The sequence below is a fragment of the Suricata suricatta genome, chromosome 2, assembly GCF_006229205.1.
Source record: "Suricata suricatta isolate VVHF042 chromosome 2, meerkat_22Aug2017_6uvM2_HiC, whole genome shotgun sequence".
NCBI classification, from domain to species: Eukaryota; Metazoa; Chordata; class Mammalia; order Carnivora; family Herpestidae; genus Suricata; species Suricata suricatta.
In genome coordinates, this window is record NC_043701.1 from 36,236,453 (window position 1) to 36,262,187 (window position 25,735).

The following is a 25,735-nucleotide window of genomic DNA, read 5'->3' on the forward strand; positions in this document are numbered from 1 at the left end:
AGGGTCAAAGAAAGAGGGAGGTACAGAATCTGAAGACAGGCTCCAGGCTCTGAGCTAGCTGTTAGCACAGAGCCCAATGCAGGGCTTGAACCCACGAACTGTGAGATCATGACCTGAGCCGAAGCTGGAAGCTTAACCAACTGAGCCACCCAGGCACCCCGCAGACTACATGGTTTCAACAAGAAGCTGCATCCGATGTCCCAGGAGTTGCTGAGAACGTGGGGGAGGAAGAGCACTAGTTGGGGGAAAATGCCTTCACCCACTTGGGCTCTTGTCTACGCAGCACAGGCTCCCCACCCTGGGTGCCGCTTACTACTGTTTTCTGCACTAAAACCAAAGAAATCAGTCACTAGAATCCCAATGAGATGCAAGTATTATTCTACACTGTTATTCCCAATGACATTGCTACATTCTTTCATCTGTCTTCATGTTTCCAAAACACAAAGTGAATTTTGTCTATCACCCCCTGTCTAGGTTGGTTATTTGGAACTCTGTTCTCAAACCTATAAATGTTTCTTCTATTAGAAAAGAAGCACTTTTGGTGTGAAAAGATCTTTATTTCAAAATATAAGACTACAGCAGATAAAACATGTTACTGCCTTCAGAGGTCAAGGTTGGCAGCCTTTCTGGCATATGCTAAACTCCTCATGAACTCCCCATAAGTGGACCAAATGACCTTTGGTCCAAGATCTAAGATCTTGATCTCTAAGATCTCATGGTATAATTCTCTTTGTAGATCCTGGTGACATAACTAAAATTATTAGGTCCCAAATAATAATTAAAATATAGCAGCTTTTCCAGAAGAATTAGCTCCCAAAATTATATCCAGAATTTACCTGTCTAGTATCTTATGTACCTTATATATTTACATCATTATAATCAATATTTTTGGACAACCACAGTATCAAGAAATTTATGAAATCAAGTGCAATACCATATTTTTGCTCTCTTCATAAATAGAAAATGACCAAACATTACAAATACTTTATTTATGTTTACTGATTATATCTACAGAGAATATTCAATAATCAGAACTCACCATTTGCAAATACTGTACATTAAATTATAATACAATCCCTGCTAAAAAAGCTACCTATGTTAACCCAAGATAAAAACTATCTCTAGTTTAATACATTAAAAGTTACAAAAAAAATAGAAAGTGGTCTTTAAGTTCTGAATTATCTAGAAGAATTCTCCAACATCTGCTCTCTTATCTCGACATTTGCTTCGAGCTTTTGTTCGAGCTTTGAAGGCTGCAGAATTATACAGATGCTGAAATGAAGGAAAGGAAAATACACGTGAATCACTAACACTTAAAATATTCTTATAAAGAAAGGGATAAAAGGTATAAAGAAATTAAGTAAGTTGCCCTTATAAGTACTTTAAATGTTTATAAAGTACACATACAAAAGAACAGTGGAGAATTAACACATAATAGATGATGGTTATTCTGTAGTAAGAAACAGTAATCAAATACCAAGAAAATTCCAACAAAAAATTTTTAAAAACACATCATTTAATCTGATCAAAGAAAAAAATCATGAACTAACGTGAACACTATATCTAATACCCAATTAATAAAATAACAAGGAAAAAAAACAAGGTTCCACTCCAATGCCAATTAAAGTAACATTTTAAAATCATGAAACTCAGTATTGTCAAATGTGTGACAATATGCCTTCATGCATCCTGGAAACAATGAAAAATTAAGCAATCAAAAATGATAGCATAACTTTAGAAGGCTATTTGACAGTACATATCAAAGAGTCATAATCAGAGCGCCTGGGTGGCTCAGTCGGTTGGGCGTCCAATTTCGGCTCAGGTCATGATCTCATGGTTGGGGAGTTTGATCCCCACGTTGGGCTCTGTACAGACAGCTCAGAGCCTGGAGACTGTCTTCGGATTCTGTGTCTCCCTCTCTCTCTGACCCTCCCCTGCTCACATGGTCTCTCTCTCTCAAAAAATATTTTAAAAAATTAAAAACAAAAAAAAAAAGAGTCATAATCCAGTCCTGTATTCTCATGTAGATTTCTTCAAGAAAGAATTCAAAAGAAAAAAATATAAAGATATTAATATTAAAATACCTAATAATCAATTATGTGGCTATAAAATGATTAACTATAGTCTATAAAAATATAGTTAAGCACTCCTCACCCACTAGTATCGCTGTAAAACAAAAACAGAAACAAAAAAGCCAGGATAACAAGTGTTGATAAGGACATAAAAATTGGAACTCTCACACACTACTGGTGGGAATGCAAAATGGTTCAGCTGCTATAGAAAACAGTTTGGCAGTTCCTTAAAAAGTTTAACACAAAACTACCCTATGACCCAGCAACTCCACTCCTACATACACACCTGAAAGAGTTCAGAACAGGTGCTCTAACAAAAACATGGATACAAATGTTCATAGTAGCACTATTCACAAGGGCCAAAAAGCAGAAACAAGCTAAATGTCCACCAACTGATAAATGGATAATCATGTGGTGTGGCCACACAATGGAATATTATGCAGCCACTAAAGCACTGGAACATTCTGTAATATGAACACTGGCAACATAATGCTGAATGAAAAAAGCCACACAAAAGGTCACATGTTATAGTAGTCTTTTTACATGATATAGGTCTATCCAGAAAGCACATTAGTGGTTGCCAGCAACTTGGGGAAGGGGGATAGGAAGGGAATGTTTAATGGATAGAAGTTTCCTTTTGAGATGATGAAAATATTTTGAAACTAGACAGAGATGACAGTTGCACAACACTGCTGAGTATACTAAATACCCTAAATTGTAAGCGTCACTTTTTTAATGTTTGTTTATTTTCAGAGAGAGAGCAAGCGAACACACATGCGCACATGAGGAGGGAAGGGAGAGGGAGAATCCCAACAGGTTCCACACTGTCAGCACAGAGCGGGGCTCAAATTCATGAAAGCTTGAGGTCATGACCTGAGTTGGTATCCAGTCAGACACTTAGCGGACTGAGCCACCCAGGTGCCCCAATGAATTCTACACTTTAAAATAGTTTATTCTAGGTTATGTGAATTTTACCTTCAGTAAAAACATAAAAATATAATTTAAGGATTTTGGAAATGTTAAGTGAAATTACATCCATTAGTACTTAATGTTACAAACTTAGTAAGTAGGCTTAGTTATATGATACGAAAGATACATTGTGAACTTAATTCAGAACTATAAAAAATTAACAGAATAAAAGAAAAGAAGGAAAAATAATTTCTGTGTTAATGGGATTACGAATAAAAATTATTCATCCTAACTCCCCATTCTCTAAATACAGTAAAGTTTCTACAATTTTTATACAGCTGTTCTGAGTCTGAAACATCATAAAGCACCACAAGCCCACAGACTCGGCTAGACACCCATCACCTGGTAGAATCAAAGCCTCAGTCTACTTTTCCTTGATGCACTGAGTTCTGATGAAAAAACAAAACCTACCCTTTCAAAACGAGAAATCTTCATGGTTTTAAGTGTCGCAGCATCAAGCATCACCGGGGGTCCAAGTTCAAATACATTACGAAGGAATTCATTTGACTTTGGTAAACAGAAAGGTAATAAAATAAGGCTCATTATCAAATATCAGCTCTTTTTTACTATATAAAGTGAAATCTGATTAATAGAAATTATGTGGAGCTTATAAATTAAAATTTGGGTCACTTATTTTCTTTCTTTTTATGAGACTAAATTGTTTCCAATGCCTTGAATCCCAGAAAGTTACATAAGCAAAAGCCATCTACAAAACTTAGATGCTCCACCAGACTTACACCAAAAAAACCAGTTACATACTTAATTCTACTTTAAAAAAAAAAACAAATGCAGCTTTGTGTCATGCTGAAAGCATCTGCATATCCAACTAACTTCAAAAGCCCATTAAGTGAACTACATTCCAAACCACTCCCTAATTTAAAAACATACAGGAAAGAAGTCACTCACTCACCTGCAAATGGTACTGCATCCCTGATCCAAGAATTTCCTTAAAGGTGTCATAGGTATGTTTTTTGACCCAGCAATCAATATACATTCGTTCAGGACCAAATTTAACAGTTTCTGTTGGAAAATCCCGCTCCTAGTCAACAGAAGCAGCAAAATTTTAAGAGGAATTAAGATGGCTTCCCAAGATCCTACAGAAACACAATTTCTGAATAGACACATTTACAAGTAAACAATATGGTTTAGACTGGGAACTCTGATACCTCCATCCCTGAGATGTGAAGAGACTAGCAAGTATTATCCTAATACAATAATGTAGGACTTGTCTATTTATAGTAGACTTGAAGGCACAACTACGTTCGGATAAATATTACTGGCAAAACCAGATTATTGTGAATGTCTTTAAATTTCATTCAGTAGCAGTCAACAAACTTGAAGAAAAAAGTTAGAGATCTGTACTGGTCTATAAACGCAGGGTGAGGTGGCGAGGGAGGAGGAAGACATTGCAAGACAAGTAAGGAGATGCCCCCACACACTAGTGGTGGAACTGAGAGGAAGCAGGGGTCAACGGAAGGAAGCAAAGGTAAATGGGGTTAAGAGACCAACCAAAAAGTAGAGTACCAGCAACAAGAGGGCTCCAAGGGTAAAAAGAGCAGGCCTATTAAAAAGAGAGGTAACAACGCAAGTTTAAGACTTCAGAGATGGAACAATCTTGTCAGAAGATAATATCTAAAGCACAATCATGAGAGGGAATCAAGTGAATAAAGGAAATGGAAGTAAAGATCATTGAAACAAACACATGAAAGGTTCTCCAAATGCAGAGAGGAGTCACCCAGAATGGGGGCAGGACTTGGGATGAAAAAAACCAGCTGCTCCATTCTTAAATGAATTATGACTATGGAAGAGTAACCAGGAGGAGAGCAGCTGATCACCACAGGGACAGGACAAAGGATGGAACTTGACCAGTCCAATGCCCTTCCCCACATCTATCTAGCCCCCTTCCCTCTCAGCAGACACAGTATATAATGTAATCGAAAAGGACATTAACTCTAGACTTTCATTGGTGCACCACTCACTGGCTTGTCATTTTGGTAAGTGATTTATTTAGCCCCTTTGGGTCTGTTCCCTCGCCTGTAAGGTGGGGGCTTCAATACCTATACCACAGAGTTATTGTAAGTGTAAGATAAAGCATGTCTGTGAAGCACAAACAGTGCCTGGTCTGTTACAACTGAAAACAAACCCAGTAGGGTTCTACTACGTCAGGCTTTCGTATTTCAGAAACACTGAGACACCAGGAAAGAGCTCCCTCTAAACTCATCTGTACTGGAACCTATTCCTCTCTCCTAAATCTCTCCAATTCAACGGAAACCATACTCCTTACATCATTCTCTCAATCATCACTTATATTTTCAAATGTTGCCTTCTCCACTGGTTCCTTCTCCCATAAACTGCACCCAGCATCTAAAAACAACAAACTCTCGCACAACCCAGTGATCAAATCTCTTCCCCTTCCAATTACAGCCATGATTTTAAAAAGAACAGTCAAAACACAACATCTCCACTCCTTCACTTTCCAATCCACTTAGGTCAAGCTTTTCTGCCATCATTCTACTGAAGCTGCTCTTATAAAGATCATCCATGGATGACTGAATGGACAAATCCAATGGATACTTCTTTTAGTCTATCACTTGACCTACCTGCAGCATTTGACCCTGCTGAGAGCACAGTACAGTGGGTTTAAGTTCCAGCTTTGCTACTTATTGTTCTTTATGCCTTTGGTCTCCATTTTTCCTTAAAAAGATTAACTGTGTTGCTTAAATGTTATATTGGAATGGAAATGAGAAAACAGTATGTCAAGGCACCTAATACACTAAATGCTTGATGCAGGAAATACATGAGCTTAAAGAAAGATTTCCAGATGAAAAGAAATGCTAGGAAGCAACAAAGCACACCTAAAATGGAGAACTTTCCTCTACAGCAGTTTAACCACCTTCATTTAAAAGATCCATCAAGGAAGCAAGGTCCTTAAGAGAAAGCTGGGTTCCAGCAAAAACAAAGAAACAAGAATACCTAGCAAGGCTGTAAGGACAGGTCTTTCTTTGGCAGGTACACTGAAGCAGAGCTGGAAAACTGGGAACCCAGGCAAAGGGCAGGGGAGGAGGGGAAATCCTGAGGTGGAGAGGGGAGGGCAGAGGAGGCCTGGGAGGGAGAGCACTGCAGGGAAGACTTAGGAGGCAAAGAAACGGCTTCCGCGTGTAGGAGGTGCTGGGCAGGAGCTAAGGCACACGAGAGGCCTGTCAAGGCCGGCGTGCTCTGCGAGCCGGTCTGTGTCTTTCCCAGGACAATCAGTGCTGCGCTGTGGCTGCTCAGGTGGAGGGGCTTGTCAAGGGGGTCTGCTCAGATCCTGCCGAGCCTTAAGATCCAGTAGCCCAAGAGGATGCATCAAGACAGAAAGTCTGACGTCAAGTCTATTCCAGAAAACACAGAACACGTCTTATCGTATCTTTGGTGGTGACCGTTATCCAAACAGAGGAGTCCTCTGCAGTTATTCCAGAAAGTGCCCTGCTTAATTTAGGGACGCTACCACACTAAAACTAGATCAGACGGATCAGTTTTTACTACAGATGTCTGCTCAAGCTTGGGTATTTTATTTTTCAGATTCTAAAAACCAAAGTATAAAATACTATAATGTAATCAGAGTTAGCATTAACCAAAATGTATAGATCCCTGAAGATTTCTATACTAATTTATACCCTAGGTTTTACTTAGATTAAAATGAAGAAAGTTCTTAAGCAGGCTACGCATGAGAATCACTGGAACATTTCAAAACTGGACCTAATGGGGCCTTAGCATCTTTATGGTTTTTAATTACCATTCTAAATTTCCATATACACGCCAGGTTGAAGCATCTTCGGTGTCACTTATTCTTAAATGAGCTAGCCTATTGGATAATAAGAGCCTGAGCTATTTATCCTTTATATTCAAGAAATATTTCTTACTGGCCAACCAAAAAAAGAAAAAGAAAGAAAGAAAGAAAGAGAGAAAAGAAAATGTTAAATACTTTGGTATTCTCCATAGTAAAACTGCCCTAACCTACAGTGCCTTTTAACTGTGCGTTCTATTCAAATCCCTGAAGGTTCTGGACCAATTTATTTGCCAGGTAGATTGAAACAGGTTAGAAGACTGGAGAAGGTACTCAACCTTATCAGATGATTGTAAAACCTTACTTAAATGCTAGGTTTTGTTATTGTTTTTAGCATCGAAGCTTCCTAGGGAGAATACAAAGGTCTTTGCTTAAAGGTACTGCCGGGTAGGCAATAATTCACTATTCACAGGGAACTCTGTACTAGATATAAATATGCATGTGCTAATAAGCACCACTGTTTAAATGATGGCAAATATAACAAAGTGAAATACACTTTTGTGACAAGAATCTTCGCATTTTTTAAACTAAGAAAAAAGTGCCCTTATGCATCAAAATTAATTTGCCTTTGTTTAAAAAAAATTTACATATCTTGTTAAAAACCCACTCCAGGCTAAAAATGAGGAAACTACTTTGATCAAAGGTGAAGTTCAATCAAAATGACCCAACTGTCAAGTTTAGCCTAAAACAATCTCATTCCAAAGTGGGCAGCCGTTACAGCATTAAAAGACCTACCTCCACTGCCCTCAGGATGTCTCTGAACACAGACCGCTGCTTTCTCTTGTCCACTTTGGCCCGGTGCTTGTTTCCATCTGTGGCCAAAGCCCTAAGCATCTGAGTCAAAGACTCCATGTCTTCATAAAAAAAGTCCTGGTGAGGAAAAAGAATTTTAGTTTGTTATTGGGTTCCTTTTCTCCCCAACCTTTCCTAGTGCTAACAAAGAACAGTCCACTTTGGAAATCAGCTGGCAGCAGTAAAAAGAGCACCACGCATCTCTGAGCTCTTTAGAAATCTTGGCACACACGCACACATTCACGCATTTATAATATCATGAGAAAATTTTAATCTAGAAATGCTGACTACAAGATGATATGCTACCACTAAACTATGAAGATTCCCCTGCCACACATATCCAGACACATTCAGTAAATACTTACTGTGTTCCTACCATATTCAAGACATGGCTGGGATTTCAAAGAAGTTCAGTGGAAGTCAGATACCACAAATACCAACACAGCTTCTATCCTCTGGCTCTCCGGTCCGCAAAGCACATGATCCAGAATTCCAAATATTCTTGCTCCCCAAGTACAAGGCTATCAGTAGTGCTTAAAACACCTAATCTCTAATTTACTGGCCATATTTCAAATAAGCAAGCATTTAAATCAGGTGCACAAATCACATACTTCAATTATTCAAGCCAAGAAGTTATTCTTATCCCTTTTGAAGAGAAGCCAAAAAATTTGTCACTATTTGCTACTGCCCTGATTTAACTATGGGTTTCCTTGTTAATAGTTTAACAATGGCTATACTTTTAAGAAGTATCCCTGAGTGTTTTTATTCTCTAAGTATACTTTATAAAGACATTAAAAAATGATTAAAAGTTATTTAGCTGACCCAAACTAAAGCAGACACTTAGAGAAACCAGAAAGTGAACAAGCTTCAGCTCTAGTTCCTCACAGCTGTTTATTTAACTTCTATTAAAGTAAGTAACTCTTAATCTGGATATTCTTCAAATTGCATATATAATTATTTAAGCTCAAAACATATAAATGCACTTTCTTTTAATGTCTAAAATGAAAAAGACTATTAAAACTGGTATAAGTTTTATTATTTAAAATTTATTATTACTGGTAGAAATTTACCACATGGATAGTCTAACTTTTAAGCATATGTTTTATTGTCAATATTTTAGAGATTATGTACTAACTATTCCAACAAGTTTTCTTCAATGTTCCTAATCAACCTTCTTTGTCTGAGTAACCTGAACAATACCTTAAGATTTGAATCTAGAAAATCGACCACCAAAGCTGATGAGGTTTACTAAAACAGATCAAAATCATGTTTATCTCTATGTACGTAAATCCGAATGAATGTGATATTGTCATAATAGTTTTACTTCTAGAAACAAGTACATGTCAGACACTGTAAAGTACTCATTTCACTGGCTATTCATTCTGTTATGGTATTCTCAAAGAAAAATGTATGGAAAATCTTAAAATACATATAGGAAAATAAACAAAATTAAGAAAACTGCGTATTACCTTAACTTGTTTTAAGACCCAAGAACCACTGTTAGTCTTACCCATCAGGGGACATTTGGCTATGTCTAGGGACATTTTTGGTCATCACACCTGAGGAAAGAGCAGTTGCTACTAGCATCTAATGAGTAGAGGCCAGAGATGTTGCTAAACATCCTACAACGCACAAGACTGCACCCTTTTCCCAACAAAAAATTACACAGCCCAACTTACCAACAATACAGAGGCTAAGAAATCCTGCCGTAATTGATCTCAGTAACTGATAAAACTCAATCTAGTGTATAGCATCAATCACTGAGTTCAATATAGTACTAACTTGGAAAAAACAAATGTTAAATATTGTAGGGAAGTATCTCCATAACATTTTTGGGCATTAAAAAGAAAGAAAACGTAAAACAGTCCATAAATAGCATCCAAAAGCCAACTTATTGGGGTTTAAGATAACTATATAGTAAAACTATGTATCTATGCAGGGACAAAAGAAAAATGGGCTCTTGGAGATATAAACACCTTAACTCCTATCAAATATAAAAAGAAAATAACAGAATTATTATCACACAAGGGTGAGTGTCTATCTGTCTGTCTCCTGAAATACTTCCTTTGTCAGGTTAAATGGGAAATAAAAATGGGAGAATCAATAAAGGTCTATGTTATATTTTGGTATATACTGCTAGGTCGGCACGTTAGGTGGCTCCCAAGATCTGTAACTCTGCCTAATAAATAGTCTTGGTCTTGTTATAAGTCATCCTAGACAGCTCCTAAGAGGCCACTACTAGACCACTGCCAGAGAGGGGGAAATAATACTGTTTAATAAACAGTTAACAGTAATAGCTATCACTTACACTGTATCTATCATGTGTTCTCAACAACATTATGAGATAGTTACTATTTTATTCTCCATTTTGAGATACTGATACTGAGGCATAGAGAAGCTGCCCAAATCATCTAAATAGTAAGGGTGGAAAAGAAATTTGAACCTGAGAATGTGGCTCCTGAGCACTCTCTCACCTGCGTGGTTCTAGAGCAAATATCCATTATAAACTAGAGCGAGCACTCTCACAATTCATGATTCCCCATGGGAACTTATATTAGCAAAAGGGTATGAATATTTCAATGCCATGCATTTGCCACTAAAACCAAAATTTAAATCAGCCTATGTATTCATCAACACGTGGTTTAATTTTTTGAATGCCCTACATCCTACCCCCACCACCACCACCACAAACTCACTCCTTCCAAAAAGCTTACTTAACAAAAATAGCAAACAAAACACTAGATTCTGTTCTGCAGTTCAGTTCATTTGTGTCCTTAGATAAGGACTTATCCAAACATGTTTCATCTGACCTGAGTTCTCCTAGATATCTCTTACGATTTATTAAACCCAGAGAACAGATGATATGTGGGGAATAATAAATGTACATTTACACAATTATTAAAAAACTCAATGTATACTTTAAGTATTATTACTTTAAAGATATACTTCAAAGGAAAAATTACCATTTCTAGCCAGTAGAGTAACAGAAAATTTAAAAACTGAAACATCTGGCTTCAATGCCTTGAGGTTAAGGAGCCATTAAGTAGCTTAATGAAATTAAATTGATTACTAAACTTGAGTCCAATTTCTCCTAAGTATATTATTTGCTACTGACAGCATTAATAGCTTTCCATTCCTACCTGCTACCCTTCAAAAAATAAGGGGTGGGGGGAGTTAGAGGAAGCCTAACAAAGATACTTCCTAGATAGAAGTTTTAAGAGCCTAAACGTTATTGTTTTTTTTAATTTATTTTTATTTATTTTTTTGAGAGAGAGAGAGAGCAAGAAAGCAACTGCGGGAAGGAGAGAGAGAGAAAGGGAGACAGAATCCCAAGCAGGCTCCACACTGTCAGTGCAGAGCCTGATGCAGGGCTCAAACTCACAAACCATGAGTACATGACCTGAACCGAAGTCAAGGTTAGTTGCGTAACCAACTGAACGAACCAGGCGCTCCAAGCCTAAACCTTATTTTTAAACACAGGACTAGAATGGTTTGTGAAGGACTAAGACAACAGAAATATTAATTCTATTTGGAATTATTCACTGTTAAGTAACACATTTAATTCCAGAAAAGGTTTCATTCCAGAAGTACAGTCTTTGTCTTTCATTAAAAAGCACCTAGTAAGTAATTGCAGGTTCACAAGAGAGGATACAAACTAGGGTGACCAAATGCCCCAGTTAACCAGAGAGGAGAGGTTCCCTGGAACACAGAGCTGGTAGAGCTAACCTTAGGACAGTTCCAGGCCATCCGGTAAAGTTGGTCATCTATCACAAAATACCTTTGAAAGCCAAATTGAGTAACAAACATCATGAGCAGAGAGTGGGTGGGGAACTGCAAAGCACGTGTCCCAGTCTAAAGGTCCATGTTTGTTTCCAGGTTTGGCTTAGAGAAGTTAAACAGCAATGATTAAATATATCTGATCCCGGGGCACCTGGGTGGCTAGTCGGTTGAGCATCCGGCTTTGGCTCAGGTCATGATCTCATGGTTCGTGGGTTCGAGCCCTGCATCGGGCTCTATGCTGACAGCTAGCTCAGAGCTGGAGCCCGCTTCAGATTCTGTGTCTCCCTCTCTCTCTGACCCTCCCCTGCTCACGCTGTCTCTCTGTGTCTCTCAAAAAGAAAAAAAGAAAAGAAAAAAAAACATTTAAACTTTCTTTCAAAAAAAAAATATGTATCTAATCCCAAACCTATGTTGACTTAGTATTTCATCCATTTGTCCAACATTTATTATAAAGCATCCATGCCTGAACACCTTAATGTGTCCCGTGTCTGAGAAATCCAAGCAGTTCCATACAGATCGTAGCAAACAACTCTCTCCATGGCTAACAGAGCTCCCAAACTTGAGTTCTATAGATAGCAAGAGTTAAATGTAATAAACTACACTCAAACTGTTGCTCAACCAACCCCTACTGGTTTATGCTCTTAAAATTACTACTAAGCCTACAGGCAGAGCAATCAATCACCTGGTTCTCAAGCTGGCCATGCTCCCAAGTTATCATCCAACTCTTAATTATGAAGATAATAATACAATATTGATCCTTGTGATACAATCTTTTTTCTCTATTCATCACATACTTACACTCTCCATCCCTCTGGCCAATTCAAACATAAGTGCCAAGGATTCACCAGCAGCTATTCTCATGTTTACATCATCAGAAGAGAGGAGGCTTGGAAGTTTATGGAAATGCCTAAAAAACAGTTAGTCATTTCTATGTGAACACAGCCAACAAGGTCAATAAATGTTTTCATAAAATATGAAACTAAGATATTTACATCTCAAGCTTTTTCTTCACTTCACTGATTGGGCATATGGTCAATAAGAGCGTCCAAGTGAGAAGCGAGCTGATATGAAGCACTGTATTAGGGGTGCTGCAAATGACATTAGTGTCTTTCTCTTTGAGATAGGACTTGGTGAAGATATTTTCCAAACATTCCAGAGTTGAATACAGCTCCTAATACATAAGAACATTAAATAAGGTAACCATCTTAAATTTGAAATGTACACATAAGTGGAGTCAAAGGTTTTCTACTTACAGTAATGTCATCTGTAGCAATAAAACAGCAAACACCAAAGCAAGTGGCACACTAAAAAAAAAATAGAGACATTAATGTTTGTAATGTTCTTATCTCTGTATCTTCCTTTTATAATTCAAGGGATAAATTCAATTCATAAATAAATTAAATTCATAATAAAATTCAAAATTTCAATATAATGAAAATTTTAACTACATGACTAGATTGGTCCCAAGCATACTACAAAAAAAGAGAAAACAGAGAATACAGGATCAAGAGTTAAGGCAAGTAGGTTTCCGCCCAAGTTCTGCTACCAAACTGAGAATATGGGAAAGTTCTTCTCTTTCTCTCAGGTCTTCTTCCATTAATCCAGGAGATCATTTTCAAACTTCTAACTCCAACTCAAAGAGATGAAGTCTGCATATTGGAGATAAAACGGCCTATCTCTATTATAAACCCTTGAAACACATTGTTTGTTATAAGGCTTTTAAAACCAATTATGTTCATTTGTTTTTACAAAGACTCTACTATGAAAACTTCCAAAAGAATTAATTTTCCAAGACATAAGCACACCAGGAGCAGATTATCTCCAATTTAAATAGCTCTCCTCAAACTTCCCCCTAAAGAAAAAACTCATTAACCCCAGATCCCACGGTTTCAGAGTATACTGAAAAGCGGTCAGGAATCCTGTAACTGCCTTTTGTTAGAGGGGAAAGAAAAGGGTGATATAGGACTACAAAGGTGTAAGTTACCTAATAAAATGGACTCAGAATACAAAACTTACACACAACCATGTGCTTGCAGCATAAATGGGAGCCATTAATTTTCAGAACACTGCTCTAACAGATCATATGAAAACAGTTTATGATTTATGAGATTTTTATTATGTCCACTTCCCTTTTCTCCATATTTTCATTAAAATTCTCAAGTTGTTCCAAGTGCTACTAAAGCGTTAAGTCTTTAAAGTCACCATTCACCCAACTAGGTTTCAGTTAGTTTGGTTCTGGTACCACGAGGATACTTATGGCATCAATCAGCTTGATGTCACTATTTTATTTCCATTATTTCACCCTGGTAAAAACTGGATACCGATAAAATTAAAAAGTAATCTAGGTATTATTCTCAGTTAAGAAAACTTCCTATCTGTAACCCCTTGTCCTGAGCGAGCAGCACAGGCAAAGCCACCTCTCTCCTTTTGGTGCCTCAAAGAGAAAAAAGGTAGCTTAACAATTGCAACTACCTACATTCCTCTGCTAATGAGGACTCTCAAGTAATTTTTTTAATTCACAGCAAGCATCAAATGTATTTAAAAAAAAGAATGACAACAAACATGTGCGATGAAAATTAAGGGGTCACTACAAGTCCCCACCCAACAGTGGTTTCTGTCAAACATTTCAAAAACACCTCTCTAATCCTGCATGATTTAAAGGTTGCATGAAACTACCCCAAAAGAGGGAGAAGAATGTCAACAGCAAATGCTTAATAGCTATTTTGGGATCACTAAATGCTAGAGGGCAGCGATACCTATGAAGTCACCAAAATCCTATTTCTTTACCTCTGGGGAAACCGCTTCACTAGTCTCAGCTTCCATACAACTGGTAGACCAAGGACCTGGCCCCTAAAGGGATCCACTCTGGCCTGAGCACACACGCTCTTCCCTTTCCCTACCCAGCCACCACAGCTGCCATATGGATGACCTACAGGTAGGGTAGAGTCACAGGGCGGGTGCCCAGGGTCTCTACCAACTTATCCAAGGACATGAACAAGGAATAAACTTTTATTAAGCCAGCAAGATTTCAGGACTTAACTATTATAAAGAGCAATGTCAATTACTTTAAGTAATATTAAAGAGAAAGCTACTCTGAAAAATCAGTATGAAAAGTATTAAAAATTTTCAAACTTGAACTGGTTCTCTTGTTAGAAAAACAGCTTATGATTCAAAATCTACTAAGATTAAACTTTTAAGATGCGTTAAGATTCTTAACATCCATTAAGAACCAAATCCACTTTCTAAACTCAGAAAGATGTTTGCAATAATCACTTAAGCACATCAAAAACAAAAAACACACACGATCTAAAGTCAACTGTTATGAGTGATAAATTTCAAACAATTGGAAAAAGAAAGATTTTTCAAACCCCAGAACTAGATGAGGATCTCACAAGTTAGATTCTTAGAGCAACCCAAATCCACCCATGGAAACAAAGCATGCACCTTTTTATAAGAACTTGTAAGTTACAGCAGAAAATTTTTTTTAACACCTATTGTATTTCTTAACAGTAAAAAATAACCACCCAATAAACACTGTTAGGTTACTTCTTTAAGTTCCAATCAAAATTATTTTCTTAATGTTTTATTATTACTTAATGTCTTATTACAGAGAGAGAGCACAAGCAGCAGGGGAAGGACAGAGAGGAGGCAAACAGAGGATTGGAAGCACGCTCTGCCCTGAGAGCAGCAAGCCCAAAGCAGGGCTCGAACCCCAACTGTGAGACCATGACCTGAGCTGATGTCAGAGACTCAACCGAGCCATACATGCGCCCCTTAAGACTACTCTTCAATCATCCTAAATAACTCAATATAGTATTCCCTATCAGTGCATGACCTTCCATTTCAAAGGTGTAGAAATTTGCTCTATCTAGGTATTCTATGGCATCAGAGAAAATTTAAGAAAACAATTGTCATATTAAGTCAGTTCACTCAAACGAAAAGACAAATGAGAATAAAATGTTATTTACAAACCTACTAGTCTAAAAAGTCTAATTTTCCTAGATCATTCATCAGAGTAACTGGCTGTCATGCCTAGATAAATTTATAAACTAAAAAATCATATACTTAAAAAAAGAAAAAGAAAAATCATACACTTACAGTTTGCCTAGCCTGGATACTAGCTGTTCCATCACAAATTATTTTCTTTAGGATTGGTCCAAGAGTTTTTAAAACTTCTTCACTTTCAATTCCAGGGCCCAACTGAATACACAGAACAGACGCCAGCGCTGCAGCCGCACGCTGCTCATCACTCTTACCTACAGGAAAAACGGGAGCAACCGTGGGAAAATTACTTTCGGACGACGACTAACTTACTAAGACAGCCATTTCCCAACTGGTACAATCCCAAAGTATCCTCTACCATGTATAAAACCCATAGTATGTTCCGAGCTTAGACGTGGGCTGCACCCTAGTGAGCTCCAACTCCGCACACAGACCTCACTCAAACCCCAGCTCCACCACTTACGAGCCATGTGACTTATTCGCAAAACATACTTCCTCTGCAGTAAAATGGAGTTTAGCACCCATCTTAAGCAAGTACCATAATAAAACGGGTTTTGTTTTACAAAATAATGTGTTTCAAGCTGATGTGATCTTCCAAACCTTTCACGTACTCACAGAACTGTGCTCAGGTAGCCTCTGCATTCGTCTCGTAAGCATTTCAGACATTCGGAGCCCACGAGACAGCCTGACCTTCAGGGTTTCCCACCACACCCCCACCCCAATTTTTAAAAAATAAACAAGGGATTAAAAATAAAGGATTCACTGCAGACACCAAAGGGTTGGGGCAAATTTTAAACTAAAATTATTACCTGACAGATATAAAAAATCTGTAAAATAGCAGAATGGAAAGGAATTTTTAGAGGTCATCTAACTACCATTAAAGGAAAACAGCTTCAATGTAAATACCTCCATAAAAAGCCTTTTTAATATCTCAGAAAAGTTGTCTCTGCTCTAACTATACCACCAAGAAGTTATGCAACCTTAGACCAATCTCACATTTCCTAGGTCTTTATTCTATACAATGAGAGAGGTGGAGTGGATGAAAGGTTTCCAAATACCCATTCATCAACAAAGCGTTCACATGAGGCAAAATGAGAAAAACAAGAACATAAAGCTAATAAGCTCATTCAACTTAAAAAAGCATGTGAGCGGGGCACCTGGGTGGCTCAGTCGGTCTTCAGCTCAGGTCAGATCTCACGTTTGTGGGTTCGAGTCCCACTTCGGGCTCTGTGCTGACAGCTAGCTCAGAGCCTGGAGCCTGCTTCCAGTTCTGTGTCTCCTTATCTCTCTGCCCCTCCCCTACTCATGCTCTGTCTCTCTCTATATCAAAAATAAATAAAACATTTTATAAAAAAAGAAAAGAGCATCTGAGCATCCCACATTTCTGGGGCTGAAAATATTTTGTTTATAAAAAGATAATGATAGAGGGTCATTATTCTCACAATGTTCTTATTTGGCAAAATAATTAAGCTGGCAGCCCCAAGTCTTTTTAATCTTCGTGGTTCCTAAAGCTGAAGTCTGGTGATACTAAATCTTCAATGTCTCCCTCTTCATTCTTAAAAGTTCTAGGAGATTACAATATGAATTCCAGAATCACTACATAGTTCTAAAATTCAAATATTCCAAAGAATATCCTGAAAATGAGGTCATCCACAGGTATGACTGATGTTTTAAGTAAGTGCAAAGGAAAGTGAACTACATGATTATAATACTTTTTCAATTTCAGAAAAATGAGGTGGGATGGCTTTTTTAATAATAGCTTTTGTCAAAATCTGACACAAGCTTTCAAGATTTTCTTCTTCGAGCATGGCAATCACTTCTTGCAATACAAGAAAGGATGACAATCCACCACAATCCTATGTTAAGCTGTCTATTACATAAACAAAACCAAAGTTTCTAAAAAGTCTCATTTTGAATTTGAATAAGCAGAGTGTGTGTGTATTCCTTGACACCTAAAGTTAAAAGACTGAGCCAGTCTTCTCTTTCTATTAACAAATGTTACTGCAAAGAGGGTGGCAAATTCCTTTTTAGTTCTGATTCTGACTCAAAAAAAGGACAGTACCTTTCTTCAGGCAGCGTTCAATGCTATCAGTCAAAGTCATTCTTCTTTCCAGAATAAATTCATAAAGCATTTTTGAAGCCAGTGCATTTTTAATACCTTCAAGAGCTGCCTGCCTTGTCTTCGCACTATTTAAAACAAAATCAAAGATCCAGTTTGAGTGTACCATAGGTCAGTGACTTACAACTTTTCCTCTTTCAATTTCTAATTACAGATTTGTAAATCATTTTTTATTTAACTGTCATCAAGCTCTAACCATTTTTCAGTAATTTAATTTTCATACACAATTCACCTTATCACACAAAGATTTTAAGCTGCTTTATATAACATTTTTTATTACTCTAATTATCACAAGTTTAAATGACCACATATTTTTATAGTTATTTTATAGTTTCAATATTTTATAGTTTCAGTGTGCAAGACACGTTCTCCTGTATTACATGTTTAAGTAAACTCACACTTTTTTTTTTTAACACTACAAAAATCTAGAGGTCATGTTTGAATTTCCAGGGCTTTTTAATTCTGTTTGTTATAAGTCAGCTTTAGAATTACCATGAACAAAATTTAGCTTTGCTATTTTCATGTAGACAACACAATTAGTGGACAAGAGTCTTAAAGCCGAGTTTACCTGTTCTTTCTAGCTCAAGATTAACTTTTAATTCACAAACCCATTTCAATTATAATCAAATACAGTTATGTGTTATTATGCTGGTGTAATGACTAATCTATCTAAATTCTAATGGTATGTTCCTATCCACATTAAAAGGCCAAAGGAACAAAAAACATTAAAACATCCAAAGTAAACATATCAAGCTTTAGAAAAACATACAGTCAAATCAGAGAAGTGCATACAATATACATAGTGGCTGATCAGAATCCTTGGCACAGAATGAACAGAGTTTCCAGTATCTCCTACCTCTTATCCAGGGTCAGGTCAATGAATCCCTTCAATTTGTACTCTAAATCTTCTTGAGTTCCTTCCTCATCAAGGACTTCCGGTCCTAAGAAATAATATAAACTAATTGTTGTAATTTAAGTTAAAAAAAAAAGGCAGATAGGGAAAAGTGATAGTATGCTTTAGCTATAAGAATTTTTCCACCTAAAATATCCTTTGATCTAAAGTTCCAAATTTAAATTTAAAATTCAGGGGCGCCTGGGTGGCTCAGTCGGTTAAGCCTCCCGCTTCGGCTCAGGTCAGATCTCACGTTTGTGGGTTCGAGCCCCGCATCAGGCTCTGTGCTGTCAGCTAACTCAGAGCCTGGAGCCTGTTTCCGGTTCTGTGTTTCCTTCTCTCTCTCTGCCCCTCCCCCTCACATGCTCTGTCTCTCTTTCTATCAAAATAAATAAAACATTAAAAAAAAAAAAGTTTAAAAAAATAAATAAATAAATAATAAATTAATTTAAAATTCATACCATCTTCAGCCAAACTGGAAGGATCGCTGTAACCACTGCAATGGCTCATTGTTTCAATCGATGCATCCTCATCACTAAAAGGTTGAACATTTCGATGCTGGCCACCTGTTAGATAAAAGAGGGTCAAAGTAGATGACCTGTGTTGTCATATATACAAATATTTAAGTTGGGAATTTTGAAATTTATTTAGGAGAAATCCAGTAATAAAAACCCAACCTTATTTAAGAGAAGGGATGATTAGACTACAAAATAACATACTAAAATACTTTTAAAATAAGTCAATTCACCTGTTTCTCAGACCACCAACTGTTTACAATATACATCAATTTCAGAAATATGTCAAAAACTGGTATTATGGATGAAAAAACAACTTCTAAAACATGACATTAAATCATGAAGACAATGAAAATAGATCCAGACACAGAGTATGAGATCATTTATCGTAAGAATAAGAAAAGTGTATTTTCCAAGGAGAATGACTGAGCTCAGTAAACAAATATGAGAGTAAACAAACATGGTAAATGGGTTAATTTTTAGGTTACATGCCACATGTGGAAGAATTAAGACATTAAGGGATGGTTTTAAAGAAAACTTGAGTTAAGAGGGGGAAGAAAGTAAAATAGAAATTTTAGTATTTAATACAAAAGCCTGTTAGTTCCCCTCTAAATAAAGGTTAACATATTCAACACTTTAAAAAAACATCAGGGTTGTTACTAAAAAATAAAATCTTTTTAAAAACTAGAATCTTTCCTCAAATTAACTTAAAAAAAATCCATATTATGGGGGGGGGTTGCAGGAATTTGATACTAATAAAAGTACTGCCCAATCATGAATTACATTGAGCAGTGAGTTAAACTACATCCCAAATTCTGCCCCCAAAATGGCTCTAAGTCACCCGATTTCTTTGAGCCCAAGATTCCCTTATTAGTAAAATCAAAGATTGCACCAAATATCACCAGGTACCTATGTTCAAGAAATTCAAGATATTTACCACTTTAAGAAAAGTTGTTTTGTTTTGTTTTTTTTAATCCTCTATGTTTAAACCTGTTAAGTTTAGGGATTTTTTTCTAGTTTTTTTAAAAAATCAAAACAGAGATTTGCCTGATTTTTAAATCGACACAAGGTGGCAAGCGGACTTAAATCTGCTGGCTATCCCAAAGGAATAAACTTTGCCAATCAAAGTAGGAAAGCATCAAGAATAATCAGTGAAGCCAAGATACCACAATGTATTAATCAGAGTGCTTAGGGAAGAAGTAAACAAATAAACAAGGACCTACCACATCATACTCTATTTCTGGATCTGTCTTCACTGTCTTCATGATGTGAAGCTATGGCTATGGTTGAGTCATCTGACTAATACTAACATCTATTCAACAATTCACATGTTTTTACTTTTCATATTCAGTCTATTGCTAAACTCCCAAGAAATGTATTCCTCCTATATAGCATTTACCCAGCGCCTTTTTCTAAGTTTCAATCAGTTTCCAAGACTCCACGCAAAGAGAAGTTAAACAAAGACCAAGAAAAAGAACAGTGTATGAATGCCTGATATCTAGATCAAACTCACCCACCTTGTAATCCCAAGTAATATTAATTAAGTGGTACTCTACACACATGTAGTTCTTATTTCTTAGGGGGCGTACTAACGAGGTTTTGTTCTTTCTTAAAAAATGCTCTCTTCAAATTATGTATGCATACTTGTCAATTTTATCACCTTCCGAGAAGTTGGGGAGAACTTAGATTTTAAATGGGCAGATAATTAAAGTGATAGGAAAGTTGGTTATCTTTTGGTTGTAAATGTTAAAATCTCATCTGAATCCCATCTCCTCTAGATGTCATTTAAAAATACAAATAAAGTAAATGGCTTATAAATTAGTACAAGTTTGTGACAACTTTCTATCTCTTCTCAATTATTATTTATTCATTTAAGTGATACATTTACATGGAACCAAATTAAGGTTTTAAAAAAGTAAATCCCATCTGCATACCCCATTTATCAGAGGTTAGCAGAGTTAACAAGTTCTAGTGTAAATTTCCAAAGACATTCAAAGCCTGTAGTTTTATGAACTAATCAAAGAATTACGCTCCATTTACCTAAACATGCTAAAATTGAGTGTTTAAATATACCTTTTCTTTACTGAAAATAATCAGGCTGCTGAAAGATCAGGAAAGAGCCTGGAGGTAAAATTTGAAAGGCAATCCCTCACTGCCACGTGAGGTTATTCTGTTAGTACCAGGAAGAAAGGAAGCTTAGACAGGAAGTTTCAGAGGGAATAAAAGGTTTGTTTATGATTCAAGGAAGCCATTAGTAACATCGTTCCAATATTTCAAATGACTTTGGCTAGCTGCTCTGCACCATTTACTTGCTTCATCAACAAAAGATAAACTTAAAGGAGAATAAAAATAATAAGGGCCTTCCAGACAGAATTCAAATTTCCTTCAGAGCAGTAAAAGGTTAAGCACAGAAAAGTAGAGAGGTATCCTCAATTCACACAGAGCAATCAGATGCCACACCAAACTAATTTTGTATTTTATATCTTCATCAAAAATGAATTTCATGAATATCGAAGGCATACAATCAAAATAGTGATATTAAAAAAAGGGAAAAAATGGCCTTCTAATAATCCATTCCTATTGTCAATTATTAAATATTTAATACATGAACACAAGTTTTCGTGCTGCTATAAATCCTATAGAAACCGTTTTAAATGCCAGTTTCCAATCACATTTAACAAGAAAATTGGACTAATGAACAAAGGCATGTCATTCCGAGGGTCGGATTTGCAACTGTGTTGACAAATACATAATGGCTAGTAGTTCCGATGGGATAATGTCTGAGAACATTCCAGTATTTAATTTCAAAATCTAGATCAAAAAATTGACTTCACCCAACTTAACTTTAACAGTCGATTTGCATTTAGTGGTGTCTCGTAGGACTTTCTGATTTGAAGTCCTTTATTCTTAACCCTATAGTTAGTAGCACAGAATCATCAATTCACGGAAGCACCTACCCATCCAGGAAAAGCTTCAACTTTCCAGTGAAAACACAAAAACCTAAACTTTTGGCCAATTGCAATCTGAGCTCCTCACCACCCTCGCCTATTCCGGTCTCAGACCAAAGAACCTATGGAGAACGCAGCACAAAGGAGAACGCGGTTTCTGCCCCGGGTAGGAGGAGGTCACCTGGACCGTCCAGCCACAAGAGGAGGAGGGGACTCGGGATTTCTGCAGGTGCCTGTGAAGGGCAGGAATAGAGCTTAGGCTAGGACAGTGGCCCCGAGCCTCCTACGCCTCCACCCAGCCAGGTGGACGCGCGGGATGCCCAAGGCGGCAGCGGAATGGGACGCCACACGTGCGCCTCTGCGCCACGCCAGCCCCACAGGGCAAGGGCCAGGTCTCGTGACGCAAGACCCCGGCCAAACCCGCCGGACGTTTAGCATTCCGGAGAACTCCATGTTGGGAATCGGTGGGTCAAAGACGAACACTGACAGCCCAGACGCAAATCCGAACTCGGCCCCACCCCTCAGTCAGGGTGAGCTCTGAAGAGCAAGCACCCACTTCTGGGGTGCCTCTCCCGCCCAGCAATCGGCCCAGTAATCCGCCACCCTGGACCCCGACCCACTCTCATTCCCTAGGACCTATTCATCGCCCCCCCCCCGCCACGGCCGGTGCCTAAGAGTTCGCTTCCAAAGCCAGATCCAAATCGCGCGAGGCACTGAAGCCAGGGCACGCTGGGTATTGTAGTTCGTCAGCCAAGCAAAGGGCCCAGCCAACACCAATGTCTAAAGGGAAGGAACTACAAATCCCACGGTGCCCGAGGCTAAGAGACTAGCTAGCCCGGCCGGCAACTGGGATGCCTACGGCGGGGATACCCCCCTACCTGCTGTCGCCGCCGTCGCTGCAGCTGCCCCTGAGCCGCTGCCACCACTGCCACCGCGGTGGGGAGTGTTCCGCTTCTTATTCTTCGGCATCGTGGGACGCCCGGTGCCGCCTAAACTCTGGGCTTAGCGAGGATCAGCCGATGGAGCTGCACTTTTTACTCGAGCGTCTGTGCGGAGGGCGGCTAAGAGGCGAGTCTTCAGTTAACAACAGAGGCGAGAAGCGGCGGGGGTAGGAGTGGACGGTGGCAGCAGCAGAAATCCCCGTGAAGAGCTGTGATCGGAAACGATACATGTTTCTCTCTAGCGCGGGAGCTAAGGCGGGGCGGGCTGTGCCACAACGCCTTAAGTAGCAAGACTGCCGCCTGTCGTCACCACATGTGGGCGGGACTCGGAAACTCACTAACCAATCCCTATAGATCTCCCAGCCAGAGTCCTACCTCCGGCGGCTGACGGATGCTGACTACCAATCCCATGTCTCAAGTCTTCCGGCAGCGCCCAGGGAGTGACTCTTAGCTACCGCACTTAATTCTGGGAACTGTAGTAAGGTCGGGGGGTTCGCCTTCTGTCTCCTCCCAACGGGCTTTCCTGACTAATTGCCTCCCAACTCGTGACCCCTCCCCTGCTTCCCAGCAGCTCCGCCTTGGAATAGACCGAGTTGGTCCTGGGTGATGAGCAATGGGGCAAGTATGCCTGATGACGACGGCCAGCTTCCAACTGGGAGCTACGCAATCAATCAGCGTAGCTCGTCTTTTTCCAGAGGCTGGCGTTCTTCTGTTTAACCTTTCCCCTGCTTCTCGGCAGCCTCGCCCGGGCACAGCCATACCCCCTGCTCGGGAACACCTCCAAGGTTGTTGGATTCGTTTAGCAATCACCAATATCTGTCACTGAGCTGTGGTTCAGGGCTGCACCTCCAAATAAGGGGTGCTTTAGTCTACTTAGTCGTGTAGTTTGTGTATTTCTCCTATTACAGGCTAGAAAGATACAGCGATTCAGTGTCGCTGGAGTCAAATTTCTACACAAGAATGAGTTGTTTAACAATTCTAGCTGCCCGTTAGGTCAGTCTGGTTTCTGAGAATTGAACAGCTGGTAAAACAAACATAAACTATAAATACCAATATTTCAGTGTTTTATTTTCCAAGGTGCTCCTAGATATGTCTTCCTTGTTACATTTGTTATGTATTTAGGACCTGTTATTAGGTGTAGTGCTTATGACAGCCAGAACTCACTGACTCACCTCAATATAGGCGACTCATCCCCCACTCCACCTCCCTGAGCTCCTTCTCTTATTTTCAACTGCCTGTAGCACATTTCCACCTGAAAGTTCCACCTGCACCTCAATCCAGTATCCCTAAAACAAGAACTGTTTCCCTCTTCCTGTCTGCCCTTTGTGTGTTCACAGTACTACTATCCTCCCATATGTCCAGATTAAAAAACTCAACTTCATACATGGTTCCCCTCTCCCATTAATGCCCCCCAAAACGATGAGCTCTACAATAAAACTCAAGTTCATGTCCAATTGTCCGGTCACATATGGCCTCAGTTCATACCCAGACACTGAAAGGTCTTCCAGCTATTTCACCAAGGTTTCACGCATGACAATGCTGCCACATTTATTTATGTATCCTTATTTTACTAATTCACTTATTTAACAGCTGCTCAAAAGCCTTCCTTGGTTCCATTACCAATATGTTAAATGCCAACAGTCTTAGCCTGGCCTGGCCTCCCTTTCCAGCTCTGTCTCTCACTGCTTCCCCACACACACCCTATTCTTCAGCCACACTGTGTTGCTTGTCATTTCCAGGACACAGCTCTGCTCTTCTACCTCCATTTTCTCTTTCACATTGTTCTATGTTTTTATAATTTTCCTCCTCCCACCTTGACATTACAAAATTAATCCATCTTTCAAGGTCTAGCTCAAATCCCCACTTCTTCATGAAGCTTCTAATGACAATTGTTTCTTCCTCCTCACAACTCTTAGTCCTCTTTGTAATGCTCTTTTGCCACTTATTATATTCCCACAGGCCACACAGCTTATTCTAAGATGGGCCTCAAGGAACAAGAACTCAGGGTGGCTTTCATTTTGCTTAATCCTGAAGCAGCAAGTAAACTACACAGACCATGTAAACCAGAATAGGAGGCAGGTTGGTAGACACAGCTCACACTAATTTCCTTCTATCATCTCTCCCAATGACTACACATCTGAAGTCTGGTGGACTTGGTGCACATTGAATGAGATGACCCCAGGTTGGAGGAGCACAGAACTCCATACCTTTTATAACCCCAGACTCTCCCTCATCTGGAAATAATTAACACTACACATAAGGCAATAATTTTGCTACAGTGTGAGCCCATTACCCAGGCTTGATGTCCAGGTTTCCGGTTTTGAGCTTGTACTTTGCCTGCATCTGAGGCATCTTCTTTTTATCTGTATCCATATTCATGTCCACTTACAGGCTTTAATTGGGCAGGCCCAGCCATGGCCTATCACATCATATACATACCTGCTTTGTGTTTATTTATTGAACACATCTGTCACCTAATAAAATTGTCAGGTCTCCAAAAACAAGAACCTTGTTTTCATCATTTCTATTCCTCATGGCATATAAAGAAGTGTTATTTTTGTAATTATAGTCAGTATCTGTTAAATGAATATTTAAGAAATAATTATCAACTAGATTCTTCTAGTACAAGAAAAGGGAGATACATTACATACGTGGAAGATAACTTTCAAATTATGAACTCTGAGAGGTACTTTTGATAAAATCATCTTAATATATTTTTATATCTATAGTTATCTCAAATAAGTACATATACCAGGAAGACTTAGTCACAGTCCTCATAAGACAGTGGTCCTTAACTCAACATGTTGGCTTTACAACATATTTAAAGAAATTGCTAGACTCCAAACAACACTGAGTCACCAAATGACTACAAATAGCAA

The 25,735-nt window shown here is 38.5% G+C and overlaps 1 protein-coding gene across 1 annotated transcript; it reads right to left on the reverse strand.

Annotated features, from left to right (window-relative positions):
• Positions 1 to 536: 536 nt before the first annotated feature.
• Positions 537 to 23,129, reverse strand: IFRD1 (interferon related developmental regulator 1). Its single transcript, XM_029924770.1, has 12 exons — positions 22,794 to 23,129; positions 18,914 to 19,018; positions 18,417 to 18,501; positions 17,504 to 17,628; positions 15,538 to 15,695; positions 12,693 to 12,743; positions 12,432 to 12,610; positions 12,238 to 12,346; positions 7,603 to 7,737; positions 3,952 to 4,080; positions 3,453 to 3,548; positions 537 to 1,272 (listed from the first exon to the last, which is right to left on the reverse strand). Exons 1-12 carry the CDS (start codon positions 22,882 to 22,884, stop codon positions 1,183 to 1,185), a joined length of 1,353 nt encoding a protein of 450 aa, XP_029780630.1. The 5' UTR covers positions 22,885 to 23,129; the 3' UTR covers positions 537 to 1,182.
• Between the last annotated feature and the right edge of the window lie 2,606 nt (positions 23,130 to 25,735).

Coding starts and splice junctions, on each gene's coding strand:
- IFRD1 (XM_029924770.1), bottom strand. CDS start 22,884: ATGCCGAAGAATAAGAAGCGGAACACTCCCCACCGCGGTGGCAGTGGT. Junction 18,502..18,913: donor TTCCAGTTTGGCTGAAGATG/GTATGAATTTTA, acceptor ATTATTTCTTAG/GACCGGAAGTCCTTGATGAG. Junction 7,738..12,237: donor TGGCCAGAGGGATGGAGAGT/GTAAGTATGTGA, acceptor TTTCCTCACCAG/GACTTTTTTTATGAAGACAT.